At 37.3% G+C, this 21,108-nt stretch overlaps 1 protein-coding gene across 1 annotated transcript in view; it reads left to right on the forward strand.

The window, feature by feature from the left end:
- Positions 1-5,780: 5,780 nt before the first annotated feature.
- Positions 5,781-21,108, forward strand: part of LOC118738118 (protein phosphatase 1 regulatory subunit 12B) — a 41,042-nt gene continuing 25,714 nt past the window's right edge. The window contains exons 1-4 of the mRNA XM_036469037.1: positions 5,781-5,831; positions 17,268-17,538; positions 17,678-17,993; positions 18,066-21,059. Of these exons, the coding sequence (XP_036324930.1) occupies positions 5,781-5,831; positions 17,268-17,538; positions 17,678-17,993; positions 18,066-21,059 (3,632 nt within the window). The remainder of the gene's footprint in view (positions 5,832-17,267; positions 17,539-17,677; positions 17,994-18,065; positions 21,060-21,108) is intronic.

The raw sequence follows: 21,108 nt of genomic DNA on the forward strand, positions 1-21,108 counted from the left end.
CTGAAGCGACTTCAGAAAGTTTAACTTTGAATTAAAAATAGTCATTTCCCTTAAAAAAATCAATATTTTCTTATTAAACTTCTAAAATATCGTTTAGGAACCCAATGAAATATAGCTTTGAAAGGAAAATGTCCTATTTATTTATAAGTTCTTTTAGTAAAATGCCACAGATATATTACCTATATATGTATTTGCTTAACTCTCGTTGGACCTTAGGATCAAAGTTAACATTTATAACTTTCTAATCCGATTTTCTGGTTTTGGTTTTTCATGGAATTATATTGTAATCGGAAAATTGTTTGGCCATTGATACCAAGGAGTCCCAGGGGTCATAAATTACCCTATTCGCACAATAGCACAGTAAATTTAAATATTCATTGGAATTTGGGAGGAATAACTCTCCATGGAAGCAAAGTTTAAATATTTTATTTTACATGATTTAAATTCCAATTTTATTATTTTCTGCGCACAATGCTTCCAATAAAGCGACCACCACTGTATGTGCATAGATGCGAAAATCACTGCGCCTTTATTTGATTAATTAAAAAATTATCTGGTCATGTATTAAGGAAAAATTAAAACTTCTTAAAGTTTTTGTTAATCAAATTCGGTTGATCCTTAGAATTAATATGCATTCGCTTTTTTCCTCTTCTATCTTTTATATTTTTTGGCGCATTCCTTACTCATCATATTCTAAGCAGAGGGTGTGTATTTGGCGTTTCTTAGAAAGTAACGATTACAACTTATTTATTTGAATTATTCATGAGTAAGCAAAACGTTTGAAAGAAAATATTTTGAGTGCTTTGCTTATTTCTTTTATTTGCTTAACTTTGTTTCACGCTGCCCCCTGGCATGGTGGCAAAATTAAAATACTCGTAAATCAAAAAAGAAAAAGCAAATGTTAATACAGAAAGAGGCGGCAACCAACAAAGAAACACAATAAAAAATAAATAAATAAAAAAGTAAAAGAAAAACCAGCATTTAACAAGGATCTAAAAATTAGATTAGAAACGAATTTGCATGACTGCTGCAGCTCATTCTATCACTCTTAATTTCCACTTTCATTCCATTGTGTTTAACTACCTAATGCTTATGTATGTATGTATGTATGTATGTATCTACTACTTGCTTGCAACTTTCTTTAGATAGGAATGGATGAGTTTCAATTCCACTTCGGGGCAAATATTTATCTGCCTTCAAAATAATACTCTCACATGTATTCTTCGAAATTCTAACAAAATTTTACTATTTTCTACAATCTTTGTGCGTATCTGTTATCACGCTGTATAATATCAGTAGCTATGCATAGTATATACATGTGTATGTAAATTAGGGTGGTCCTAAAATGCATGTAAAACAAGTAAAGTTGGAATTTTTATGCTCTCCCCAACTAGGATTGTTATATACCGAAAAAAATATACCATATTTTTTATTTTGAATCCAAAAAAAATTTTATGTCCATTTTCTATGTATTTTATATGGGGAAAAGACAACTTTTCGTAGAAATGGTATAGAATTCTTAAAAATCAATATTTTTCTATCGGAAAACTCTGCTTATCTGCAGAAGGTTCCCAACCATTTATTTAACCATTTTTTCATAGCAACTATAATTTGTAGGTCTGCCAAAAACCCACAAATCCCCGAAAAATGCAAGGGGCGGACCAATAAAAAATCGTTAGTATTAAAAAATGCCTAAATATAAAATAAAAATACTAGAGTTTTCCGATCGAAAAACATTGGTTTTCAAGAATTCTATACCATTTCTACGAAAAGTTGTTTTTTCCCATATAAAAATACATGAAGAACTTTGAACGCTTTGGGCGACCTCTAAATATATTTTGATTTCAAAGTAAAGAATAGGGGTGTACTTTTCTGCGATATAGAACTATCCTAGATGCATCAAATTCAAATGTGAAAAATATTTTAATAATTGGCTGTCTTACCGTTACACATAGATGCTTTTATATAATAAATCAGAATTTGACAAACAACTTGATTCTATGAAGCGAAATACCGCATGCCTGTATTGCATGTATGTAAATCTCTAGTGTTTTTACTCTTTCATCCCATTTCATTTCCTGCGGATCGAACCCAGCACCCTTTCTGTGCTCAATAACTATCATAAGTTTTGCTACTTAAACAATCTCGAAATACTTAAATGATTGATTGCGCTCTTAATATTTTTATTTTTACTCTCTCACTCAATTCAATAATATTTAATAGAATAAGTAAGTATGTAGTATGTCAGTGTGTGTGCTAAAAATCCGCCATAAATAATATTAAGTATTGGCACGCAAACAGCAAATAGCGCTCAGCACGTATCAATAGGAAAATAAACTTAGCTTATGAACTCGCTGAACAAAGTTGTGAACATTTATTGAGGCAAAAGTTTTTATGAGAATTACATAGTGAGTAAGTAAATATAGATACTATACATAAGTAAACATGTATGCATGTATGTGTTTCGATATATCGAAAAATAAAATGCATAAAGCATAAAGACTTGTTTGCTTTGCCTAGTTCGCCACTTTTTCTGTGCAAATCAAGGCATATTTCTCATGTGCCTTGGCGCAAATTGTGCCCCATCCAGGGTTAGTATTCAAGCGCGAGAGCGGGGCCGAGAAGTGCTGAGGGTTCAGTTGGTTCAAACGCCCCCATAAATGGTCAACAACTTCTCTATTATTGGGTATACATATTATAAGTGAAATAATATCTTGTTTGTTTATATTTAAAATCTTTAAAAGCTGCTGCCACCTTTGTAAACTGTATGCATGATTACGGCGTGTGCCAGTCAATTTTGCACAAACAAAATCCATATACATATTCGTGAAACGATGGACCAAAGCTCAGGGATAACAGAATGTTATTTAAAAATTTTAGTGCAGTAAAAGAGAATAAATAGCAGAAATAAAAGAGAAAATTCTGTACAATTAAAAAGGATCAAATTTTTTGATCCATATCTTATCAATTTAACTGAATTAAATAGGTGGCAACCTGTTCCAAAAATATGTATGTTGGACAGAAAACTTTCTTACACCAGTATTGTAATATTTCATTTATTTTATTATTTTAAATGAATGCAACTTTTGAAACAGGTGGCAACCGCCCTAAAAAATATTTTCGCAGGAAAAATTTCCTAAGCCTCTTTAGTTTCATACCCATATTGCAATATCTTAAAAAATAAATTAAATACAAATTTTGTAACAGGGGGCAACCTTCCACTGAATTTTTTTTGGCTGTGAGCCTTCTTAGATCTCTTTTCTCTGACAGCCATATTGTAATATTTCATTTATTTAATCAATTTGCCCAAACTGCAATTTTCAAACAGTTGGCAACTCTGCATATATTTTTTTCTATATTTTAAGTTAGAACCCAGTTATGCGGTAACATACATAAAAAAAATAAAATAAAATAAAAAAAATATTCCGACGAACTGATAACCTCCTCCTTTTTTGCAAGTCGGTTAAAGAGAGCAAAATAGCCGGTCCAATATGGCAGTTGGGGTTTGTTTAGTTCTCAAATTTTTATGAAATTTGATACACGAAAGTTCTTTGGGTAGCAGATAACACAACTGTAATCAGTTTTCGAAAATTTTAAATGGCCGATCCTATATAGCGGATGGAACCGTAAAATATTTTTTAGGATTTTCCGATATTTGATATACTGAAATAAGTTTTCAAAAATGTAGAATTTCGGATTCAAAATTGTATCTGTGCTGATGCTGGTTGCTAAATAAATGAAGTCGTATACTTTTTCAATCTTTTAACAGAATATACATACTTTGCACATGTTCTCGTTTACCATCACCACCTATTTCTCTATCTAACGCCAAGAAGGCAGAACAAACGCAGCACTTGTTTTTACCAATAATTTCGATGTCGATGTCGACTCCAGCAATTGTACGCTATTGTAAAGTAATGTGCCTGAGTGGTTTAGTTCTGCGACTCTTATTATGTTCTCAAATGCATGAAAGATAGTCACCCTGCCGGAAACCGCGTTTGGTATCAAACGGCTCGGAGGGGTCCTTCTCAATTCTGATGGAGCTGGTTGTATTATTCCACATCATTCTACACAGCCGTATTAGTTTTGTGGGGATACAAATTCAGACATCGCGGCATAAATATAGCTTCTTTACGTGCAGTTGAAAGCCGCTTTAAAATCGACGCGTGTCGATCCTATTCTCTCGAGCTTTTTACAAGATTTTGCGTATTGTGAATTGGACAGAGCACACTTAAATCCTAGTCATCGGGCATACGTTCATCCGACCATATTCTGCATAAGAGAATAAGATGATGTACCTAGTCAACACGTCGCGGTCGTACTTGAATATCTCGGCGGGCAGACCATTAGCTTCAGCAGCCTTGTCGGTTTTCAGCCACGTAATTGCCAACCATACCTCGTTTGGTTGTTTTGCCTGTTTGTTTCCCTTCTTAATATGGAAAATATGTATCGTTTCCCTCTTGCGTCCAATCTCAGCGTGGCCCTGTAGGCGGTTTCGTGACAACTACGTCTTCGGCGGAGTCACTGCTAGTTTATGTTGCTTTGTTGAAGAGTGCTCTCAGAGAGAAATTGTCAGAATCGAGTGGCGAATACATTGTTGGACATCCATTTTTTGCCGCACAGAAGCGAGGGCATATATTGGCTGCAACAAGAAAGTTGCCCGAGTCGATGTTTGGCCCTCTCAGTGTATGCAAGAAGCGTGCTTTCTGTCTATCAGAACATAGTCGATGTGGTTTCTTGTTTTTCGATCTGGAGACAGCCAAGTGGCATGATGGATATTTTTGTACTTGACCCTTGCACTGCATATTACCATGCTACGGGTCCGGCGAAGTCGATCCTCCTCAGTCTGCTATCGAACGTTTCGTCGTGAAGGCTGAATATTCCGACAGTGGGGTGACCGGCAGTACCCCCGGCGACCGAGTCTTTCTTCCGCCCAGGATTGTAGGAGCACATACGGGTGAGTAGACGCTACAGACTTCAGTGGGCCCTTAAACCGAACAAGTCGGATCAGAATCAGAAAATGAAAGAAGCTTTACCCAATAAACCAGTTTCAGCTACCTATAAAATACTGGTATTTACCCCGGAATTTTCCCAGTGCATTTTGGTAGGATAGCTAATGTGTATGTATGTATTCGTAACTATGTATGTACATACACATGTGTGACTACAAGTTCATCGCAGAAGCTTAGCTAAGGTGGAAGTCAGGTGGCAGACGGAAGTTGAAAGCGAATACTATATATTGGAAATCATAAAAGCATGAAAAATTGCTTGTCAATTTTTTTCTTATATGTATTTCTTTTCTTAGGTTTTGTGCGCCGAGATGGCAGAGAAGGTTGAATGTTGCGTTTTTGTAGCTCACGCCAATATTGATGTTTCTGTCGCCTTGTTGACTCTGTTAGTCATCTTATTGTTGTTGCTTGTTGGCTTGTTGCTGTTGTACTACAGCATAAATAGAAGAGACAGATAAAAAAAAACCCGTATTGTTGTTTGAATGTTCACTGGTTCACCGTTGTTACCCTTGTTGCCAATCGCTCACACCAAACTACATTTTATGAATGGCTGTTGTGTTTACGCAATGTTTTTTGCACCTATATAAGTATGTACATACGTTGCCGTGGATCTTCCCACCGCTTTATAAGTGTACAAACATACATATGTACATAAGTATGTATGTACGTTTGTATACGCGTACTTATGTACATACAGACATGAAATCTCTATAGTATAACGGTAAATAGGCGCGTATGCTTTCCATGTTTACCCTTGAGTATGCTCGAAGCATGCTTACTGGTGTTTGTTACCTAATTTTAGGCGCCAAAGCATTGCCAACGGTGAGCTCTCGCAGCTGAATATAATTGAAACGGGAAGCGTCGACGATGTGCTGAATTGATGCAGCGCCGCTGGCTGGCAATGATGACGAGCTGTTATACGCTGTCGTCTTAAGGCGCTTTTCAATTTATTTGCTGTAAATTTGACGAGTCGCAGAAGGGGTCTTTGATTGCATATGCTCTAAGTATGCACGTATTCGTTTGTTGTTATTACTCCAAGCGCTTAAGGACCCTGCAAAAAGTTGAACTAGGTTAAATACTAGTACAGGACCACGCTACATTGCAGCCGACACTAGTAACCAAAATGGTCCAAACATAAAATATGGTTACACTAACATTGTGATGTCATTGGAACTGACCACCTCTGGTCCAACGCTGCATAACATGGGTCCACCTAGACAACTATTTCTCTTAAACCATGGACTAAATTTTTTAAGATTTTGTATAAACCGAATATTTGATCATTTTTATAGATACTTTTTAAATTTTAATAGCAAAATGTATTATTTAACATTTACTTAAAAAATTCGCCGTGCCGATAGGTCACGAAGAGATGATGTTTAACAATATGGCAGTTTTTTACGTTTGAAGTGGTCCAGGTCAGCATAACAAATTACTAGTATGAAAACCTGCGTCCAAGTAGACCACCTGGTCCTCAAATTTTTGCAGGGTATGTACATTTGTAAGTATCGATATACATATGTATATGTTTACAAACAGCTAGATATTTAATGTGTAAATGAAAATAAGCTACGATACATACATAAACAAGTAGTGTGTGTGGAAAGGCTTACGAAATGCAGTTAAACACGGAAATTTACACCAATCTGATTTTGAAGAATGCAATTTTTAACACTTGATTCATACATATCCTTTTATAAGTGCTTACCCAATAAACATTGGATAGTATAATACATTCATACAATAACATTATTCTACGATTTTAAAGTACGATTATTTATATAGAAATATTTTATATAAAAGGAGTTCAGAAGAAACGATGCCTTTGAGGCCCTGCCTCACCAAATCATCAGGCATGCAGTTTCCAATAATGTAGCCGTGTTCCTAGTACATACTTCAATCATAGTGACTTATAATTATTCAAAAGAAACGAGAGGGAGAGTCAGACCTTTTCTAAACAATTTCGATCACATAATGGCCAGTCTAAACGGAGTTATAATATAACTAAATTGGTAATACATATCCGCTATATTGGATTCATCATTTTAAATTTTTAAAATTTAATATCAATTTCGAAATAAATAGGTGATAACGAGTACCCCTGGGTACCAAATTTATAACAGTATATATGTATTCAAAAAAAAAGCCGTTCGCCATATCATATTCGTAATCAGTCACCTCGCGAATCCCTCGATATCAAGTTTCATTGAAATATGTCAAATACATATGGAGTAAACATTTTTTGTCGTCCTAGATTATCCACTCGTCCCTTGGTGCAGCTCTTAATTTCTGTTTCGCTTTAATTCTAGGGATAAATAGATCTCGATCTAAGAATAAGCGAAATAACCCAATAGCTTATACGGCTGTTCAAATCCAAATTCAGTACAAAAAAAAAAAACAGCAGCTCTCACTCTTTAAATCATTTTCGTGCCACACAGACCACATATTTTACCGAGCGTTTTCCTGCAAGCGTATAAGGCATTATAAGATTTCTTAACTCTCTCTTTTTCCACCTTCAAGCTACACGTTAGCTTACTATCCTTAATAACTCATGGATACCATTTGGTAAATGGTTTGGGAGTTGGGGGCTAACGGAGACTACGACAACTTCATGCCTAGGCTGAGGAGCTTAGAAGCGCCGAATTGAGTTCAATAGGCGTAGTTATGTGCTTGCGCTGTATATGTAAATACATACATATGTATATCTACTTAACTACTAGAGCCATTTCTAGTGAGTTTCACCAGCAGGGCTGCCAACTTGGCTCAAACCGTGCCATTTTTGGCCCTATTTTACTAAAATACCGAAGCATAGCTCAATAACATCTCTGTTACCGCACAAAGCAACACTGTTCACCTGAGCACGATTTACCATTCTTGTCGCCTTATACACTGGCGGTCACGCACAGCATACCACCACCATTTTCTTATTAAATAGAGTCTCGCCCATTAATAAAAACAAATAAATTTATAAATACATATGTATGTATATAGTATATAAATATGTAGTGCACACTATAACAAAAACCACATAAATCAAAATCTGAAACTTAATACAGAATTTTTCATAAAAATTTCAATTTTTTTTAATAAATATTTTTTGGAATATTTCGGGTATGTAGTTTTAAATCCTATTCAATTTGAGTGTAATAAAGTGCACTATTTAAGTGGCTCAAAGTTTCCGATGATTTCTGGAAATTTTTTTTTTGTTGTTTTGATTAAAGTTTTAAATCTTTTACAAAGTTTGAAATGCTGTTTTATTTATTTTCTGTTATAGTATAAACAACAAACATTAAAAACCACTTTTATTTGTTAATTAACAATATTCTGCCTCATTAAAAAAAATATATATATATTGGTGAAAAGTTATGCGTGACCGCCAGTGTATGTGGAACATTTATTCACCATATTATTGCTGCTATGGTTACGGCCATGTGGTCGCAGTAAAGTTTGTTGCACTACCACTTGCACACCGCCAGCTCCCGGGATACCACTCACCGCCTTCCGGCGTTTGTTTACCAGCAGTGAATGTGTCATTAACCGCGTCGTTTTGTTAGTAACTTTTCACGTTTTCTTTTTAATGAAAATTGTAAATTACCTGAACTAATAATAAACTAAACTAATTTCGTTGGCTTTTATATTTTTAACAAAAGCAATTATTTTAATGTAATTATGGTTGTATGTGAAAGTGATAAACGAAACAAAAAAATGTAATAAGGGTGTGCAATTTCTAAAATGAAAACAAGAAGATAAATAGATAATAGATGCTTATAAAATATTGAGTTTGCAGTGAAAAATATAAATTAAATTGAAAACAAACTACATATTCCGGGAAATTTGAGAGGAATACTTGAATAGATAAGTATGCTCCGCCATTTGCTGTTGTGAATGTTTATATGTATGTACTTTAGGGTGGTTCAAAAATGCATGTGAAAAAGTAAAGTCGGAATTTTAATTCTCTCACCCCCTAGCATTGTTCTATATCGAAAAAAAGTACATAAGGTTTGCGCACGATGAAATTAGTGCACACATTACGGCTTGTAAAATTTTTTAACTTTAAAATTAATTTTTTTTTTACCACAAGATGGCTTTGCTAAATATATAAAAATGCTCTTGTCAAGTTTCAAAAGAATTCGATACGTTTTGTGTTCAAGATGGGCAATGAAAAGGAAGTACGCGAAAAAGTTATTAGATTTTATAACGAAAATCCAAATTGGACTTTCAAAGCAATCGCTAGAAAAGCAAAGGTTTCCCGGAATACCGTATCGCTTGTTGTTAAAACTTACAACGAACGTCTGACTGTAAATAGGAAGCAAGGAAGTGGCAAAAAAAAGGGTTTTAAAAACCCTGTTGTCGCCAAGAAGATAATAGCGCTTTTTAGGAAAAATCCTAACATATCGGGTAGAAAAGTTGCTGAAAAACTACAATGCTCCGAGGCTTTTGTCAGAAAAGTTAAAAAGGAGGAAGGGCTTAAGTCATACAAAGTTCAGAAAGTTCCTGACAGAAATTCAAAAAAGAACAGCACGGCATAAGATCGAGCCAAACGACTTCACCTTGAGTTCTTTAAGAATTTTGACTGCTGCATCATGGATGATGAAACATATGTACTTGGGGACTTTTCTCAGCTACCAGGTGTGGATTTTTATATTGCAGATCGTAGAGGAAATGTCCAAGAGGAGTTTAGAACGCAAAAAAAGACAAAGTTTCCTAAAAAATTTTTGGTTTGGCAAGCAATTTGTAGCTGTGGTAAAAGCAGTAGCTCTTTTGTTACAACTGGAACGATTAATACTGAATTATATATCCAGGAGTGTTTGCAAAAACGGCTTTTGCCATTCATAAGACGGCATGAGGTCTCTACTTTTTTTGGCCTGACTTGGCTTCGTGCCATTACAGCAAATCGGCAGTTGAGTGGTATGAGACGAGCTAGGCGGTGGGAATCGCTTACCGTTTCGCTTCAAGAAGGCCTTATTTTAACATGGGCATGTCATTGGAGGTAAGCCCTTACCCGCAGCATTACCTTCAAACGACGGGAGAACGCATGGATAAACAGAATCCAGAGAAGCGAACAAAGAATGCCTTACAGAGAAACTAATGTAGAATGCCTAGATAAGTACATACTTATTTATATTAAATTGAAATCAGAAAATGTCTTAAAAGGTTAAAATTAATTAAAATTTTTATAAATCAGCGTACATATGTATGTATTTAGATATTTAGATTTTCTTTAAAATCAGTATGTACATACATGCATATTGAATTAAGCTTAAAATTGTACTTCCTCACTTTTGTGCTTCACTTCATTGACTGACTTCAAATTCGCTGCAAATTGAACAAAGCAAAACATGATTTTTATGCGAGACAAATTTCCACAGAAAGTAACGGTAGAAAAAGAATTTTTGGATATTAATTCCATTTTTCAGCTGGCTACGATGCATCATTCTACTTTGCATTCCCCGAAATGAAGCAAAGAAGCGAAACAAATAAAATATTGTAGGACATTCTACTTTGCATTCCCCGAAATGAAGCAAAGAAGCGAAACGAATAAAATATTGTAGGACATTCTACTTTGCATTCCCGGAAATTAAGCAAAGAAACGAATTAAAAAATAAATATTATAGGACATTCTACTTTGCATTCCCCGAAATGAAACGAAGAAGCGAGATAAATAAAATATTGTAGGACATTCTACTTTGCATTACTGGCAATGCCTAAAAGAAGCGAAAAAATTCGAAGGCATTATAACACTATGCCTTCTAGAACAGTTACCACTAAAAGCGATTACCGATTTTTTGCTGGGGAACAACATATTATTTGTACCCAGATACGCAAATCCACCTAACTGCCCGGAGCTCAGACCCATCGAAAGATATTGGGCTCTGGTAAAAAGGGTTATGAAGGGCACAAAACAAGTTGCTGATACCACCAAACATTTTTCATTAAGCAAAAAAGTTACTGAAGACACTGTAAGACGACTAATGGGAGGTATATTAGAAAAAATTAAATTGTTTATAAAAACCCATTAATCTGTAAAATGTGTTTAATAAATATAAACATGAATTGAATGTATGTTAAAATACTGCTTCTTTATTTTTAATAAATCAACTAGTTCATAAGCTATTTGAATTATTTCGTGCACTAATTTCATCGCGCGCAAACCTTATATCCCAATTTTTATACCCGAGCGCACTTGTGCACAAGAGTATTATAACTTTGTTTACATAGCGGTTGTTTGTAACAGGCAAAACGAATCGAGATAGATATAGACAAATGTATACATAAATGATCAGGATGAAAACAGAAATCGATTAAGCGGTGACTGTCTGTCCGTCTGTCCGCCTGTGCACACGATAACTCGAGTAAAAATTGAGATATCTTAACGAAACTTCGTACATGCACTGCTTTTGGGCGTAGAACGGATAGTATTGAAAATGGGCGAAATCGGACAATAACCACGCCCACATCCCATATAACTGGAATTTTCGGAAATACGAAAACTGCGATATTTTAGTAACTACTGAAGATTATTCACTCAAAATTGATATTTACAACAACTTTTAGACGAAAAAGAAGAACATTATAATTTTTTGGAAAATGGGCGTAGCCACGCCCACTTATAGTTATATGTGCATATCTTGGTAACCGCTATACCAATTTCTTCCAAACTTGGCACAGTTATTGGCCATGATACAGCATACCAAATGGCCGAAAATGTTTAAAATCGGACAATAACCCCGCCCACAACCCGTATAACGGTAATTTAGAGAAATATGAAATCTTCGATAAATCAGTAAATATTAAAGCTAATTTATTCAAAATGGATGCTTGCAACAATTCTTTACCAAGAAATACGTTTATGATAAAATTTTGGAAAATGGGCGTGACGGGTACCAATTTGTACCAAACTCGGTTTTTCTTGTTATTGAAATCGGGCCAAAATTGCGGCTTGAGGGTCGTCTTCTCAAACTCAAAGTTATCCTTACAGCAGCTATTTGCTAGAATGTCCATGTTTTAGTCATCGAAAAGCCAGACTACCCCCAGGTAGGTTAGGTTAGAAGGGCGTGTGTGGAATATTTCATACATTCATTCGGAGACCGAATTGTCCATTGTGAGTGTCGTCTTTTAGTGTGTGTGAGGAGGAGACACCTACCTGCAACCGAAAGACAAGCTTTAAGTTATTATTCTACTCAACCAATTACTATCCCTGATGAAGCGGAGGAGATCCAACAGTTACACCTTCGCTACCTCGCCTAAGGTATTGAAGAAGCTTGAACCCAAGTGCTTGAGGCGCTTCTTCTGTAGACTCTTGCTCATTCTCATAATGGAAGCCTCTGCAGAGAGTACTTGTTGGAATTCGCCACCATTGAAATATTGGTGCTATATCACAGTGTCCTGTAAATACGCCGGAAAGGACTCTCTCTGCAGATCTATTGAGTTTCAGTATGTCCCCTGTCCTTTTCCTACTTGTTCCTTGTTCCAAAAGTCATACGTCATGGCCACGGTGTTCATCGGTTTTCCGAACGTGATCACTAAACGGTGGTAGTACGGAGCTATCCGCTTTTTCTATTGGCATCTCTGAGCCGCATTTGGCCATCTCATCAGCCGACTCATTCCCTTCAATATTGCCCTGTCCGGGAACTCAGCATAGAGTGACGTTAATGTCGCCATCGTTTGCACACAATTCCCGAATTCACTATTTTAGATCCTACTGTCTTCACTGCTGCCTGACTGCCGACAAAAATAGTTTCTGTCTGTCTTCGCGAACTCTATAGCGTAGATCTTCGCTTGGAAGACACTGCAGTCGTTCGGTAGACAAAAGGATCGCTTGATCTGCTAATTCTTCGAGTAGAAACTGGCTCCTGTTCCCTATTCCATCTTTAAATCGCCAGTGTAGATGGATCTAAGAAAAACCACGTAAATCAAAATTTCAAAACTTCTAATTTTATGAAATGCTGATAAAAATGTTAAAGATTTTTTAGAATTGTTTTGAGTATGCTCACTCAATTCAAAGTGCAAGTTTGAAGTAGTTTGGACTTACCGTTGAGTTTTAGCAATTTTTTGGTTCGCGCCTTTTCTTCCATACAAGGTATGTTCGAATTTTTTTTTTGTATGGAGAAAATGAGCAACACCTTCCACAAAAAAAAAAAAAAAATAATAACCAAAAAGCAACGGTAAGTCCCAGCGAATTAAAATTTGCACTTTGAAATGAATGGGCTACTAAACTATCGGAATGTTTCTAAGAGATATAATTAAAAACCTCAAAAATTTTGATGAAATTTTGTCGAACTTAGCTAATTTTTGCCTTCTAAATTATTCTAAAGACTCTTTAACCTAAGCTAGTTGTAAGTATTAATCTCGTGTTAGCATTTAAGCAAGTATTTGTCTTTAAGCTTTGAAAAGCTTACAAACCAGATTTCTAGTGAAGAGGCTTTTTAAGAAATTAACTATTTTTTAGTTGGCTAAAACATAGTCCAAATGCGTGGACATTTAAACTAAAAATGATTTCAATTCAAAATCTATGTGTACCAAATTTTTTTTTTAATTTCGCCCATACACCTTTAAAAGCTTTTACACATTTGAAAGCCTGTTTGTTCACTAGTGCAAATATTAGTTGTTTTATTATGGTTACTTTAAAAATATTGAAGTTTTTTCTGATATTACTAAAGCTGAATTAATTACCGTTTCAAAGTTGATAAAAGTTTGCGATGTGTTGCACAAGCCACACACGCCAATGTGCGGCATTGCTGATAAGCCTATTAATTACATACTCATACACTTATTACATGTTATTCAGGAATATATGTGTGTACACATATGCATTGGATAAACGTGAAAATATTTTATAATTATTTAATTAAAAAGCATTCACAGTAAAACCCGTTTAAGTGCCTCGGCCAGAAATGCCAACTTTTTGGGATACTTAACTTAGTCGGGCGCATATTTACTTATGTAGTAATTGCTTTGTTATTGTTTAGGAAGAATTTTAATCTATTAAAAGATACATGTCATAAGTTGTACATAATCGCGTGTATTTATGGATATTAAAAAAAAACAAGGATTTTCGTTAGAATAAACAAATTTAAGAATTTCTGTCCAGTTCTTTATTGGTGCGGGGAGGTATTTAAGAGAGAAATTTGCACCCCATATAATGAAAGTGGCACAAAATGTGAGCTGCCTTTGTGTGTTAGTTACTTAAGCGGGTTTCACTGTATTATTTTTTTCTACGGCACAGATATGCATACCAACATACATTTCTTATAATTACGTATATAACATATGTATGTATTGTTAATACATATATATGTAGATGGATTTATTCATGTATGTAGTGCCATACAATTTTTCCCCAGAAGCCGCATACTACCCTGAATGGATTATAATGAGAAAATATATTGAGTTTAATTTAAACACCAGCTGGTTGCATTACTCCCAACTGAGTAATTTGACAAAAAAAAAATTCTTAAATTATCACATGCAAAACGTACCAAACAAGACTTATATTAAAATGTTGTTGAAGCAAGTAATGAGCTTGGAAATTTTAAGTAAATAACCAATTTGATAAGTCTCTTCCAGGCATAAGTCAACCTTTCTAGGGAAAACAAGCTAATTTTAACTCTCCTAAAAGAACCTTTAAAAGCTCGTTTGCGCTTTCATTACTTAACACTCTCAGTATAAGCGTCCAATATTTAGGACACACTTTTTTGTACTTAAGGATTTTGTTTTCATAAATAGGCGTTTTTGATATTAAAATAACAGTTGTTGTAAGAAAATTATATCATTCTTCTTTACCGCGTTTCTTTGAATGTATATCCTGGATGAAGTTTGCCGTTTTTTTCATAAAAGCGAAAAGTGTCACAAAGGTATATAGGAACAAATTTAATATTTCTTGGTGGAATTGAGATTCGAAATATTTTAATTATTATTCATAGTTTTTTAAAAAAGCTATTTCGCGAAAAAAATCAAAATAATTGAGATTGTTCTTTTGAATTCAACGACCAAAAATTAGCCGGTATAGAAATTTTCAGATTTTTAACTTCAACGTTTGATTTTTTGTACTTATGCAGGATTCTGCTTTGCATTCCCCGAAATGAAGCAAATTGTAGGACATTCTACTTTGCATTAGCCGAAATGAAGCAAAGAAGCGAAATAAAAATAAAATATTGTAGGACATTCTACTTTGCATTACCGGAAATGCCTAAAAGAAGCGAAACAATTCGAAGGCATCATAACGCTATGCCTTCTATGTCTATTTATTGTTTATATTTTGTTTATAAAAACTCAGCACTTTACCTAACTAGCACCATACTTCAAATTATGAAAGTTAAATTCAACACACTTCAAAATTTGCACCCATAAATTTTAAACTTTTTATTTAGAATTTTCGGAAAAATTTTGCGAATGCAGTTTTGTAGTTTATTAGATTTTAGTTGGTTAAAATGCAAATTCCAATATTTCATTTTTTTTTTGCTGGTGGTGGAAGAAAATGCACAACACCGTCCGCCAAAAAAATTATTAAAAATCAACGGGATCTTTTAGCGTCTTGAGATTTGCACTTTAACCTACTTAAATTTAATGAGCTACAAAACAGCATACCCCAAACTTTTCTAAAGAGGTATACCTGTAAAAAGGATTTCGGCAAAAACTGGGTACACCACAGCCATCCGACCGATTCTAACCCAGTGGGATAAGGTAATGTATAGTAATCGAAAAAATAATCAGCTCTTAGATTTCGCAGTTTTGCTATATTTGACCAATTATGTCGTTAGTATATTGATGGTTTCGTGTGTTTTGAAAATGGCGTTATAGCATTTTAAATATCCAAATACAGCGCCAATCGATGAGAAGTTCAACCTTTTAGCATTCCACGTTTTACTGATTAATTATAAATTTCTAGATGTGCGCCATTTTAGCTGTTTAATATAAATATTCGTTTCTAATTAAGGCTTCATTCAGATTTCGACAAAAAAAAAAAATGTTAGTACTCGAATTACATTATTAAAAATGGCAATAAAACTGATAGACGTTGAATACGTTAGTTTCGTAAAAAGAATTTAATTAAATATTTTAGAAATCGTTAAGTTAATATAAAAAGGCGCTAACTCATATAGTCGCTGAATCGCAAAAAAAGCCGTAACTGACTAAAATTTTTTATTGTTTAAAATGATGTGGGTGCTTCTAATTCGATGAAGTGCATCATAAACAATCAAAGAGCGAATTTTGGATTTTTACTTAGTTACGGCATCTTGTATTTCAGCGACAATATGATTTAGGGCCTTTCTATATTAAGATAATGAAATACACCGTTATCTATTTTATTAATGTACAAGTTTGTACGTACTTTTTAGCATTATATTGCATTCTTTTCGATTTATGTTGCAAGCCAATGTAGTGTTTTTGTATGTATATGAATTTATGTACATACATATGTTTGTATGTATATGAATAAATAGCTAGTTATCTTCACAAACCTATTTGCTTACGATCGAAATGATAAAATACTAATTAATTAGGAAAATAAAGCTACACACATATGTACAAACGTACAAACATACATGCCGGGTTTCGAATTAAGGTATAAATACGAATAAAAGTAAAAAGAAACACAAAAAGCGGCTTATCTTTTAATGCGAGTAGCTAATTATAAACAAAATCTAATTTTTTAGCGTTGAACTTTTATTGAAATTTTAATTCACTCCAATATTTTACTGAAAATATTAAATTTAAGCAGGAGCGGATCCAGAAAAAAACATTTCGGTGGGAAGTATATTTATTTTATACATTAGTTTTAAATTAAAAATAAAATCCTGCTTGGTTTCTTTAGGTTGGTCAAGTCGCATGAATGAACAAAACCGCTTCAGTCTTAAGAGTATTTAAAGTAGAACAGGCAGAGAAGGACATTGCTTCACGTGGCGTTTTCAATTGACGTCAAGGAACGAAGTGTATAGAAAAAAAAGATATATATATATTTTTTTCTAAATAAGCAAATGCTTAGGCAAAATTCTGGGTCACCCAATTCTTATTTTAAAACGCTTTTTAGAAATATAGCGAGAATTTTAAACCAATCATAAAAAACTCGAATGCCACTTATTTTGAAATATAATTTCAGTTGCTAAAACACGTACTTTTATGCTGCCTATAACTAGCAAACTTTATCTGTTTGTTTTCCCTTTTCTTTTCTTCCATGTCATCTCACATCTACTACAATCAACTTTCTTTGGGTATATATGTACGCACGTGTGCATATTGCACTCTCTCATCCTGCAGCCCGAACGCATTCGTCAACGTGACAGTCGCAACAAGAACGCACTGCACTATTGTGCCGCACAGAACGCAGAAACACGTGAACTCGTGGCGGCTGCCAGCATCGCCGTCGCAGCTCCAGATTTACTGGAGTCTGCCGACGAGGATGGCTTTACGCCGCTTCACTTGGCTGTTATTCAGGGCAACTTGGCGATGGTCAATTTGCTGCTAGCGAATAAAGCCGACGTGAATGCGGTGGATAACGAGGGCCATTCTGTGGTACACTGGGCGACGGGTAAGTACATGTGTCCAAACGCTAATGTATATGTCAATGAAGTGACGATGACACATTTAACACCAACACTGTGTGGGATGGGTTGAGAAAATTTCACACTACATTGCACATTCCCACACTCTCCTTTATATCGTTACAGTTTGCGGTGAAGTTGAAGCTTTACGTTTGGTGTTGGCGGCTGGTGCGAATATTGCGATTCCTGACTTGAATGGTGGTACGCCGCTTCATTATGCGGCGCAGATGTGTGGCGCCAATGTTGACAACAAAGTGGGTCAGGCTAATGCCACTAAGCTGGCTCTGGAAATACTCGGAATTCTGCTGTCACACCCGCATGCCAGCGTTGACGTCCAGGACAAGGATGGCAGACAGCCATTGCTATGGGCTGCCTCAGCGGGGTCAGCGAATGCAGTCATTGCCCTGGTGAAGGCAGGCGCGCGTGTGGAAAGCGCTGATAAGTGGGTTTCTATTCACAAACTGAGAAAAAATTGAAGCTTATTCCGCGCCTAATACGATTTATCTTTCTTTAGGGATGGGTTAACGGCGCTGCACTGTGCAGCATCACGTGGGCACACGGAGTGCATTGATACGCTGATAAGTCTGTGTGGTGCACCCACAGATCTAATTGACTCGAATGGCTGTACAGCACTCCACTACGCGGTGACACTGGGGCATGCGGATGCTACCGCGCGGCTGCTGGATTTTGAAGCCGATCCGAATCGTCAGGACCGAAAAGGCCGCACACCAGCGCACTGTGGCTGCTCGAAGGGACAATTTGAGACAGTTAAACTGCTGAAGGAGCGTGGCGCTAATTTGTGGCTGCGAAATGCTAAGGGCGACTTGCCGGTGCACGAGGCCTGCTCATCGGGCAGGCGTGAGTTAGTCGAGTGGCTCTTAGAACAGCGACCCAAGCAAGTCAACACTACAAGCAATGATGGTCGCAGTCTTTTGCATATTGCTTCACTCAACGACTACACGGATGTGTGCAAAACACTGATAGACTATGGTGGAGACATCAACGCCATTTACCGCAATAGTAAAGGTGTAGTTTTCACACCACTCGATTGTGCATTGCAGAAAGGTCATCGCTCTACGGCCAAATTTTTGCAATCGCATGGTGGCTTGCCAGCCAGTAAGCTCCGTTTGGCTGCGCGTCGAACCAATCCCTTTCAGGAGGTCAGCACAGATATGGTGCGTCCGCTACGGTATGTAGAGAAAGAGGAGCTGCATGACCTGCAAAGTTCCAAGAAATACGTCGTCTACTCGAAGCACTCGGACTCGGATGGTGGCGGCGGTGAGGGCGACAGCAACTGTAGCTGCCATGAGCGGACATACCGCAGAGAGCAAAAGTTCGCACATACCTGTCGCCGGTATCAGCACAGTCGTCGACAAGCACGCCGTCGCACAAGCAGCTGTGGGGAGCCAAAAGAAGGGCCGGAGCATGAAAGAAGCGAAACTGATATTTGCCGTTCGAAGAGCAACATCGAGATAAGACGCCGCAAATCACGTGAACATTACGTGAGCTCGAGCGAATGGGAGGACAGAGATGAGGTGGAGAATGAAGATGATGAAGATTCTTGCGAAAATTGCTGTTATCACAAGCGCCAGAAGCAGCGTGTTATACGTAAAAAGGCCATATCGAGGCGTAGGTCTAAGGATAGAGAGAGTCATGAGCGCAGCAGTGAAAAAGATTCCTCGCCGGAAAAACATAAAGTAAGAGAGGTGGAGGTGGTGCGTGAGAACGGGGAGAATGCGAAGGAGGAGGCGACGCTTAAGCCAGACGGTGGTGAGGAGGAGCACGCAGGAAAGTCAAGTCGGCCGCAATCAACCACTACTCTTGCAACAACAGACACAATTGGTATCGCAGGAAAGGAAGCTACTTTTATTAAGCCCGCGAAGCAGCTTGATACATATGTGGGAGAACATTCAATAGAATTAACGGATGAGGAAGGAAAACCAGCAGCAGAATTAATAACCACGCAGGTCGATGTCCATCAAGAGGAGGATGCTACTGCTGCAGAACAGGCTGAAGAGTCGGGAGAGAGATCAGAACCAGTGGATGTTAAAGAGGAGCAAGAAGATTTGAGTAAATTGACAGACGAAATGAAAAAAGAAGTAGACCAGGTCATGAAAATAGCTGCGCTTGCACTCGAAAGCGATGCAAATAATGGAGCAAAGAGGAACGGAACGACCGAGAATGATGCAGAGAAGGGGGCAGAAGATAAGAAAGAGATAGCAGCATCAGCGGATAATGTGGCCGCAGCTGACATTAAAATTGATGCGCCCACAAAAGATAAAGAAAAAGAATCCACACAAACTGTACCTAATGTAACAGAAACTCCCGCAACGCCAATTCCAACACCTTTGCCAAGTCCCTCGCCAGCAGCAGTTGATGAAGCAGCCGCTTCCACGGTGACATCCAATGCAGCAGCGCAGATCGGAGAACAGCTAGCTTCCACAACTCAAGAAACAACAACTGAAACCTCATCTGCCATTTCAATTACCAATCTAGTTGGCGCTTCAGACGCTACAAATGCAGCAACCGACTCTGAAGCACCGACTGATACAGCTGCTGTTAGGGAAGCTGAAGTCGCTGAAACTTCCAATGCCGAGACTCCAAGCGCAGCACCTGCTGAGGCTGCGGTGGGTGTAGACCAGGCTCCAATTCCGCCTACAACTACTACTTCCGATCAAGAAGAACCACAACAACCCCAAGTCCAAGCACAAAAGCCGCGAGAGCAAGAAACACGCCGCTCCTTCACTCTCTTGCCATCTGATTCCGCCGAAGATGACACAGCCGAAGAAGTAGTACGCAAATCAAGCTTCCAGATTTTAAAAAGCGATGACTCCGCCTGCGAAGGTGGAAGCGGTGCCGCAAGTGGCAGCGCTCACCACGAGGAACTCGAATTAAGCGATTCGCAAGTTTTTAAAATTGTTTCAGGTCCGCAAACGAGTTTGGGAGAACCATTTGCCGATATGGAAGCAAGCTCCGCTGATGATGAGCATAGAATTATATCAGGCGACTACGAAGATGAAGATCATCTAGACGATGAAGACGACAAAGAGAAGCATAGCAAAAATGGTGTTGGCTTGCGCAATCGACATGGTGTTGGTAACGTTGACAGCTCCTTGCCTGCCAGCGCTGTGCTCGGCGTCTATGACTATAGCAATGGACGCAAGCGCCGGCTTAAGAAGCGCGTCAGGAGTGGGTCTAAAACGCGCAGTCACTGGAAGAGTAAAATGGCTGATGACGATGGAGATGCACAACTACCTGGTAGCAGCTACGCACAAGCCGGACAATCAAGCAAGGATCATGACTCAGGCTTCGAACCAAGTCCACGTGCGATGAAGAGCAAAATACCGACGCCGCGAAATATTTACACCGCACATGTGCCACGTCGACACATCTACGCCACGCTCGACGGCCGCTCGTGCAGCAGTCGGTTGGAGAGTCGCAAACCCGGCGATCGAGGTGCATGCGACATGTCAGCGGTGACGAGATCCATACAACGCAACATCAGGAGGTAAGTGAAATTAATGATAACTCAGCAGATGAACGTGAAGAGCAATCTT

The sequence above is a fragment of the Rhagoletis pomonella genome, unplaced genomic scaffold (genome assembly GCF_013731165.1).
Source record: "Rhagoletis pomonella isolate Grant_MI unplaced genomic scaffold, Rhpom_1.0 Rhpom_scaffold_00004, whole genome shotgun sequence".
NCBI classification, from domain to species: domain Eukaryota; kingdom Metazoa; phylum Arthropoda; class Insecta; order Diptera; family Tephritidae; genus Rhagoletis; species Rhagoletis pomonella.